The sequence below is a fragment of the Emys orbicularis genome, chromosome 25, assembly GCF_028017835.1.
Source record: "Emys orbicularis isolate rEmyOrb1 chromosome 25, rEmyOrb1.hap1, whole genome shotgun sequence".
Classification (NCBI taxonomy): Eukaryota; Metazoa; Chordata; order Testudines; family Emydidae; genus Emys; species Emys orbicularis.
The window spans coordinates 13,935,589-13,945,054 of record NC_088707.1 but is presented as its reverse complement, the minus strand read 5'-3'; the positions used below and the strand labels follow the sequence as shown (position 1 = coordinate 13,945,054).

General features: G+C 54.2%; 1 protein-coding gene across 1 annotated transcript; it reads right to left on the bottom strand.

Annotated features, from left to right (window-relative positions):
• Positions 1–3,264: 3,264 nt before the first annotated feature.
• On the bottom strand, positions 3,265–4,509 carry FAM187A (family with sequence similarity 187 member A). Its single transcript, XM_065422465.1, has one exon. The coding sequence runs from the start codon at positions 4,507–4,509 to the stop codon at positions 3,265–3,267; it is 1,245 nt and encodes a 414-aa protein (XP_065278537.1).
• Positions 4,510–9,466: the final 4,957 nt, after the last annotated feature.

The window sequence follows — 9,466 nt, the reverse complement described above, 5'->3', positions numbered from 1 at the left end:
TTCAGTCCTTGTCTAGACGCAGCCTGGAGGGGGGCAGCAGAGAGCCTCGTGCTGTGCTCTGACAGCTAACAACCCTGAGCTGGGGCAGATGGCCAAAGCACAGGCCCCTTGCCCAGGCACTGGCCATCTCCCAGGAGCAGCGTCACCGGCCCTCGCAACTTTTTCACCACCACATGGGTTTGCTGGGCAAGACCCTCCATGCCTCTGCCAATGCCAGCCCTGCCTGGGGGGAAACACCCTCTGATTGGCTGCCTTCCCCACTGCCCCGCCTACTGGGGAAGAGCAGCCAATTATGGGTGCTGCCGGAAGCAGGCAGCACTCTACCCCCTCCCCTCAGGAGCCAAGAACCCAGTTCTCACAGGAAGGGAGGGAAAAGGAGCAGAGAGAGTCACCAGCTCAGCCCTGCCTCCTCCTGTGGACAGGATGGGGCCTCTGCCCCATTGCCCTTCCCTCAGCAGGACACACCTGGGAAGTGGGCTGAAGAGCCCCTGGAGTCACACGTCCCCAGCCTGGAATAGGCAGAGGGGACCCCACTGAAACCCCCCAAGCCTGGGAGAGGGAGGTGAAGAGCCCGTGGAGGAAGAGTTGAGAGGGTGCAGGGCAGAATTGATGTGGGGCAGATTTGTTGCTCGACCAGGATGGGCAGATATGGGGGTGGTTGCTGCTGCAGCAGGGGCCAAAATCCCTGTAATATCAGTGCTGTAAAATCAGTGCTGGCTGCACCGATCCGCACCCACACCCTGGCGGGGGCAGAGCATCTACAGTCAAAGACAGACCAAACCCACAAAATCGTGGTCTTTTAAATCACATGATTTTGGGCCAATCTCCTGAGTCTGGAGTCTGACCATGACTTTTGAACCTGTGGGGTTGGCCATGCTGCAGGAGGCTCCTGCTCCCAGCTGCACAGACTGGGTGCTCGACTGGGGACTGCCTCCTTTGGGTGGCATTGGCAGGCCCCAGAATGCATGGCAGGCCCCAGAAAAGGGAGCCCACTGAGGTTGGAGAGAGATAAGGAACCTACCTGTGCCTAGGTGACCAGACAGCAAGTGTGACGGGGGTGGGGAACAATAGGTGTCTATATAAGACAAAGCCCCAAATATCGGGACATCTGGTCCCCTACCTGTGCCCCACCCTGAGGCCTGGGGGTTTGGGCTGGAGATTCTCCCCACAGGGCACCCTGTAGTTCTGGGTGTGTACGTGAGAGAGAACCGAGGGTAACTTTTTCCAAGCACAGGGGAGGGGATGAGCACGGGGGAGGGGATGAGCACGGGGGAGGGGATGAGCACGGGGGAGGGGATGAGCACGGGGGAGGGGATGAGCACGGGGGAGGGGATGAGCACGGGGGAGGGGATGAGCACGGGGGAGGGGATGAGCACGGGGGAGGGGATGAGCACGGGGGAGGGGATGAGCACGGGGGAGGGGATGAGCACGGGGGAGGGGATGAGCACGGGGGAGGGGATGAGCACGGGGGAGCTGAGCAGCAGGAAGCCTTCCCGAGGAGCCCGCAAACAGCTGCTCTGGGGAGGGGCTGAACTGACTTGTTGCTGGAGCCATCAGACTAGAGCCAGAATTTCCACGGGCTCAACACCCGCAATGGGATTGTTCGGTCTGCGGAAGAGAAGAACGAGGGGGGATTTGATAGCTGCTTTCAACTACCTGAAAGGGGGTTCCAAAGAGGATGGATCTAGACTGTTCTCAGTGGTGGCAGATGACAGAACAAGGAGTAATGGTCTCAAGTTGCAGTGGGGGAGGTCTAGGTTGGATATTAGGAAACACTATTTCACTAGGAGGGTGGTGAAGCACTGGAATGGGTTACCTAGGGAGGTGGTGGAATCTCCTTCCTTAGAGGTTTTTAAGGCCCGGCTTGACAAAGCCCTGGCTGGGATGATTTAGTTGGGGATTGGGCCTGCTTTGAGCAGGGGGTTGGACTAGATACCTCCTGAGGTCCCTTCCAACCCTGATATTCTATGATTCTATGAATGGGGGCAGCGTTCCAAAGAGCTCAGTTCCCCTTTAGTTGCCAAGATAAATGATTGGACTTTCAGAAGAGCCCAGCACACTGTGGTGCATGTTGGCTGCTGAGCCCTTGAAAAGCTGGCCCCTTGTGCCTCAGTTTCCCACCTGTACAATGGGGATAATAGTATGGTACTTAACCACCTCCGTGCAGGGCTTTGAGACCCTTGGCTAGAAAAAATAAAGCCTTGTCGACATTACCACTTACAGGGCCGGATTAACCTTTTGTGGGCCCGGCGCTAAACATATTTGTGGGGCCCCATGGGGGCAATGGAGTATGGCGCAGGGAAGTCGGTCCCCAGAGTGAGGGGCTGGCCGGTGGCAATGGGGCATGGAATTGGCATGGCGGGGACGGCCCCGCTCTGCTCAGCCCCACACTTTCCCTCTCCCCCCAACTGGCTGAGACTAGCCAGGCTTCTGCACCAGTCCTAGGCAGCTCAGTTTCGAGGAGAGAGGTGGGGCCCCACAGGTGGTGGGAAGCAGAGATTGCCCAGAGCTGGAGGTGTGCTGGGGTCTGGCCAGGGGGCAGAGAGGAGCTGGTGGGTGGGGCCAGCTGGCCGAGAGGAGCAAGTGGTGGGCGGGGGGAGTCAGCGGGCTGGCAGGTCTCGGGGCGCAGTGCAAGTGGAGCAGGCCAGGGCCCCTTCTGAGCATGGGCCCGGCTCTTTAAACCTGGTACTGGCCACTTACTTTGGTATCACTTATGTCGCTCAGGGGTGTGAATAAGCCACCCCCCAAGCCACGTAAGTTACAACAACCTAAGCACCAGTGTGGACAGCGCTTCTCCCACTGACATAGCTACCGCTTTCGGCAGAGTTAAGCTGATGGGAGAGCTCTCTCCCATCGGCATAGAGCATCTTCACCAGACATGCCACAGCGGTGCAGCGGTGCTGATGTAGCGCTTCTAGTGTAGACTAGCCTAAGGAAATGCAAAATATTAGTATTATTTTACTGAGTGACTTGCCCAAAGCCACACAGCAGGTCAGTGGCACAGCCAGGAACAGACCCCAGAAGTCCTGGTTCCCAGACTCTGTCCCTAACAAGCTGAATGCAGTTCTCATTATGGTTCACTTCTCTCTTTCTCCACAATGAAAGGAAATTAATGAGCATGCACTGGTAGCATTTTGCTTGCATTTATTGCTAATGTGCATTAGGAAAATTCCCAATAGCCCAAGCGAAAATGTTCCAAGACATAATCACGAACAAACAAGAGAAATAATTTCCCTGGCCTGCACCCAGCGCTCGTCAGTGAGGCTACTCCATGGGAGTGCATCTGAACACGTAACAGCAGCAGCGGCTGACGTGGATGCCGACGAACACCATGGTGATGAGGACATAGCTTGTGAGGATGGCCTTGATGGCATATCTCGTCTCGGGGTCATCGAGGGTTCGCTTGCGGTGACCTCGGAACCCCACGGAGAGCCGGAAGCCAGCAACCATTTGCCCCTCACGCCAGCAGTAGTAAGTGCCCCTGTCGTCCAGCTGGGTAAATCGAATGTGCAGGTGGTTGCCATGGTCAATGAAGACCCGCATGCTTTTGTTGACCCCAGTGAGGAAGCTGGTGCGGTACAATCGAGTCGAATCTTTGTCCCATGCCACTGCATGCTCTGGCCTGGCCCCGGGGCAGGCAATTATCAGACCGCTGCCAAGGAGTTGCTTGTGGAACTGAATGGGGACTTTGGGCAGCCAGGGTTTCTGGCCAATCTTTGCAATGAGATTGGAGATGGACAGCACTCCTTCCTCGGGGCCTTTTGTCTTTACACAGGGCGTCAGGCAGCTTCGGATGACAACCTCAGGCTTCCTGCTCTGGATGGTGCCCTGGAAGCGCCCAGGGACAGATCTTGAGCCACAGGACACCACGTCTGTCGGGACTGTGCGGTACCTGGGGTAGAGGTAAGTACTCTTCACATAGCAGAGGCCAATTCTCCGTTGCTCACCTCTCACCCCACAGCGGTCACACTTGGTCCAGTCCCAGAAGGTGGTGAACACGCTGAAATGCTCTTCTGTATGATCCTTCTGTGGGTGCTGGCTCCTGTCCTCAAAGGCCACGGTGATGGCCTTGGAGGGCTGCACGTCCACATCATAGCCATAGAAGAAGTCCCCTGCCTTGGTACCACAGAGATAGTGGCCTGAATCCTCCACCTGGGCCTGGAAGACGATGAGACTGAACATCCTAATGCTGAAGCGCTTCAGCATGTCGCTGCCCACGCGGATGTGGCCCGAGTCCAAGAACATGGTTCCATCAAAGTCTGTTAAGACCTTGGTCTGCCGGCTGCCCATGCTCTTCTGAAAGTACCACACGACTGAGGTGACCTCCTCTGGCTTGCACTTACAAGGGAGCTCAAAACTCATGTCAGCCAAGTAGGCAGCATTGTCAAACATCAGGAAGGCCGGGCAGGGTGTTTTCTTGAATACATCTTCCTTCTCCATGATTGCAAAGGCATGGAGAACATCTGCCATCCCAAGGAGAATGGCAATTCCAACCAGCCTCATCTCCATTAGCCAGTCTAGATCCTCAGCCAAGCAGTGCAATTAAATGGCATCAAACCATCCCAAGATCCTTACTGATCCTCTGGTCACTAAGGTTACCAGCCAGAGAACAGTGCTGGGGCAAAGATGATTTTAATACGTTTCACTATAGAAGCATGGGTTTTGTAGTCGAGTTCGGCAGTAGACTCTCCCCTCTGGAACAGCTTTGGTCGATGGGAGAGGGTGGATAGTAGTTGGGATTATCTCATCACAGCCTAATGCTTGCTAGGGAAGCTATTGTAAAAGGTGAGTGTACTGTTTTAAAGAACTTCGTGTTTGTCCTGCACTGAAGGTTCAAGGCTATCGACTGGGTGCTCAGAGACATTAACTCTAGAACCTTTTCTTTTTTCCTCATGTCGGTTCTAGAATGGGAACACAGCCCTGAGAATGGGAGTCTCAGACAATAAACAAGCCCTTGCAACTCAAGGCATGTTACCGACGTGTACACAAAAGCAGCACTGAAACGCAGCCTCCTCTGAGTGCAAGGCAACAGCCAGGTAAATCACCTGTACACAGCACAACTGTGCGGAGTGGCAGGGCACCTCCTGTGCCTCACGGGCCTCCGCGTTACTCCCTTGGGCAATAGGGGGCCTGGAATAAACCAATCTGACTCTGGAGGGTTTTTCTCTTCACTCCTGTTTTATTTTCCCTTCTTATATGGTGGGTGTAAGGGTCTGGACTCACCCCTGCGGCGCCTCCTACTGGTTATCCTGGGAATTAGCTCAATCCAGCCCAGAGCACCGCCTGCAGGCCGGTGATCTGCCTTACCGCTACTGGGCCCCGTGTCCCTCCCAGGACCCCGGTGTCCCTTTACCTGGGTCTCCCCCTCCCAGGGGAACCCCCACCCACTATCCCCACCTCACCTCAGAATAAGGTCACTGCCAGTCACCAACTAGCCCCCGCGCCCTGGGGCAGACTGCAGTATAAGCCACTCATCACAGGCAAGGCTGGGTTTGGACCGGCTGCCTTTGCCTAGCCCTGGGCTGTCCTCTGCAACCCCCAGTACCCCTTGGCCTTCTACTAGGCCACAGCCTGGGGCTTTCCAGGCTAGAGCGCCCCAGCTCCTCAGCCTTTCCCCAGCCCTGCTCAACCCGGGTACTCTATCTCAGCTCCCTGCAGCCAGGCCCTTCTCTCGCTGAGCACAGAGAGAGACTGCTGAGTTTCTGGCTGCCCTGGCCTTTATAGGGCCAGCTGGGCTCTGATTGGGGCGTGGCCCAGCTGCAGCTGCTTCCCCCAATCAGCCCAGGTCTTTCCTTCCACAGCCCCACGCCCTGCGGCAGACTGCTTTAACCCTTCCCAGGCAGGAGCGGGTGACCACCCCGCTACAGTGGGCCTCAGGGTAGGCCCAAGAAGTCCCCTTCAGCAAAACAACAGAAACCCCCAATGCAAACAGAAATGCTTTCCCCGCCTCTTCTTCCAGGGTGTTACCCTACTACACTGGCTCCTAGTTGCCAGTGTTTCCCCAAGCAGCGTTATCTTCGTTTCTTTCCCTATAGGGAGGGGAGACTGCCTTCCAGTCAGAGAAAGCTTTTCCTTCCTCCTTCCCCTTGCCCTTGCCCTTGCCCTTGCCCCGGCTGCAGCCTGTCTCTCATCTCTCCCCTCCCCTCTCTCACCAGAAAAGGGGGTTTTAAAGGTCACTGGCAGCCCTTAACTGGGCTGGGCTCAGGTGTCTCTAGTTAACTTGAGGTCACCCTTTTTCAGCTCATAGGGAACAGGGCTTTCATCATTTTAGGGCTGATAGATCTGCCCTCCACCACTCTATTTTGCCCAGAATATCAGGGCAAACATTGGTTGTGAACATTGATGCAGAGCAGACAAGACCTCCATTGTTTAAGGTTTTGGTTGACAAGCTGCATGGGATCCCGTGTATCCCTCTGGGGCTCAGCACTGTCTGCATTTGACCCCATGGTTTCAGGGGGTCTTGGGATTTCAAACCAGACACTTAGGCCATTAAGCCCTCCCCGCCTTCACCTTTCCAAAAGCTAGAGTTTGCGGCATTGGATTTTATAGAATCATAGATTAGGGTTGGAAGAGACCTCAGGAGGTCATCTAGTCCAACCCCCTGCTCAAAGCAGGACCAATCCCACCTAAATTATCCCAGCCAGGGCTTTCTCAAGCCAAGCCTTAAAAACCTCAAAGGATGGAGATTCCACCGCCTCCCTAGGTAACCCATTCCAGCACTTCACCACCCTCCTAGTGAAATAGTTTTTCCTAATTCCAACCTAGACCTCCCCCACTGCAACTTGAGACCATTACTCCTTGTTCTGTCATCTGCCACCACTGAGAACTGCCGAGCTCCATCCTCTTCAGGACCTCCCTTCAGGTAGTTGAAGGCTGCTATCAAATCCCCTAACTCTTCTCTTCTGCAGACTAAACAAGCCCAGTTCCCTCAGCCTCTCCTCATAAGTCATGTGCTCCAGACCCCTAATCATTTTTGTTACCCTCCGCTGGACTCTCTCCAATTTGTCCACATCCTTTCTGTAGTGGGGGGCCCAAAACTGGACGCAATACTCCAGATGTGCCAAATAGAGGGGAATAATCACTTCCCTCAATCTGCTGGCAATGCTCCTACTAATGCAGCCCAATATGCCGTTCGCATATAGAGTGTGGGACTCGGGAAAACCCGGTGGTGGCTCCAAGCTTGCACAGGGCTCAGCTGCTAGCTCCGGCTGGTCTGGTTAGAACAGGACTTCCTCTTCCCCTGCACAGCATCCAGGGCCAGGTCAGACCCACCCCCAGATTTCTAGCCCAGCTTCAGGAAGCTCTGCAAACTCCCCTCCCCGCAACGCCCCACTTCCTGCACCCATCGCTCCTCAGCTGCAGGGGGAGGGATCACTGTATGAGAAGCTGCTCCCCCATCCACCCACCCCTGTGCATCCAGACCCCCTCATACCCAGACTCCCCCCGCCCCCACACCGAGCCTCACCCCCTGTGACGTTACTGACAGGAACTGTGACCATATAGATCATTGTTGCAACCAGGGTCCTTTGGTTGCACCAGGTCTTGTACAGAGGAGGCCAAGTGGGGTGTCTATGGAAAGGTTGTAGTTTGCTGGTGATGATTATGCTGTCTGTATGTGTGTATCATTTTTGTATTTGACGTTATTAATATTGGCTATGTACTTGTTTGATTCTAAGTAGCCTCAGTGAAGCATTTGGTCAGCTTCTTGAGAAAGGACTATTCTCAGTAAGGGCCCAATCAAGAAACACTTAACTGACAATGGACTTTGGGAGATGCCAATCCACATCTGAGCTTTCCTGGGAACGTTCAAACTAACATGTAAATAATGGCGTCCGCCTGCAAAAAGCTGAATCATCCATAGACATTTGACTTGCCCAGGTTGCTACAGACTTCATCTTGTTGTTGTGATTTTGCACAGAACAAAGGGGTTTCCACCCACAAGAGAGGCCCTGAAAACCCCTCCATTTTGTCTTCAGCTGGCTCAGAAGATAGCCTCTCCACCCCAAAGAGATGCCTGAAAGAAACTGGAACAAAGGACATTAACTACAGGGGTGTGAGTGATTGCTGGACCCAGACTAGAAAGGAGTCTAGTCTGTGAAAGAAGCTTATTGGAACATCTCTGAGGGTGAGATTTACCTGCATTTAGTTTCCTATTGTATTAGGCTTAGACTTGCATGTTTTTGTTTTATTTTGCTTGGTAATTTACTTTGTTCTGTCTGTTATTACTTGGAACCACTTAAATCTTACTTTTTATATTTAATAAAATCACTTTTTGCTTATTAATTAACCCAGAGCAAGTAATTAATACCTGGGGGAGCAAACAGCTGTGCATCTCTCTCTATCAGTGTTATAGAGGGCGAACAATTTATGAGTTTACCCTGTTTAAGCTTTATACAGAGTAAAATGGACTTATTTGGGGTTTGGGCCCCATTGGCAGCTGGGTATCAGGGTGCTGGAGACAGGACCATTTCTTAAGCTGTTTTCAATTAAGCCTGCAGCTTGTGGGGGACGTGGTTCAGACCTGGGTCTATGTTTGCAGCAGGCTAGTGTGTCTGGCTCAACAAGACAGGGTACTGAAGTCCCAAGCTGCCAGGGAAAACGGGCTCACACCGTCACACACACCCAGAACCCCACCTGCCGAGCCCCACTCCCCCTGAACCTGGACCACCCCAATGAGTCACCTGCACCTGGATCCCCACCCCACCGAGCCACAACCAGCTGCACCTGGATCCCCACCCCACTGAGCCCTACTCCCCCCAGCATCTGGACACCCCCCCCAAACCAGACCCCCCTGCCAAGCTTTATTCCCCCCCACACTCCCAGACACCACCATCCCCGCTGAGCCCCAACCACCTTCACCTGGACCCCACTGCAGAGTCCCATTACTGTTGCACCCAGAACCCCCAACAAACCCCTGTGCCTCCAGATCCACCCCGCACCTAGATCCCCCACTGAGCTGCCCACACCCAGATTGCCCCATACAGAACCCTCTCAATGCACACCTGGATCCCCCCACACTGAGCCCTTCCACACTTGGATCCTGGTGGGCTGAGCCTGCCGGCCCACACCTGGTGCACCTGGCACAGAGAGGCAGGGCCCTGGGGTGTTTCTGGGGCAGGCTCAGTCCTTGCACTGTGTCAGGGTTGGGTGCAGCATCACCGCTGAGTCCATGTCCCGGGGGGAGCTGCAGAGTGACCTCCCACCTCTGTGCAGCCAATCGCCTGTGCTCCCCAAGGCTATGCTGGATCCTCCACATTTATTTGACAAATAAAATTTGCAGAATTTTATATTTTTGATGCAGAATTTTTAATTTTTTGGCACAGCATGCCCTCAGGAGTATGACTGTGGAAATTAGCAATGTACATTCCATGTATTTATCCCAGATTCTGTTTAAGGAGGGGGTCAGATCAGTCCCAGATATGGCTGTACACATGAACCCATTCCTCATTTGGCTGTTACCTGTTTA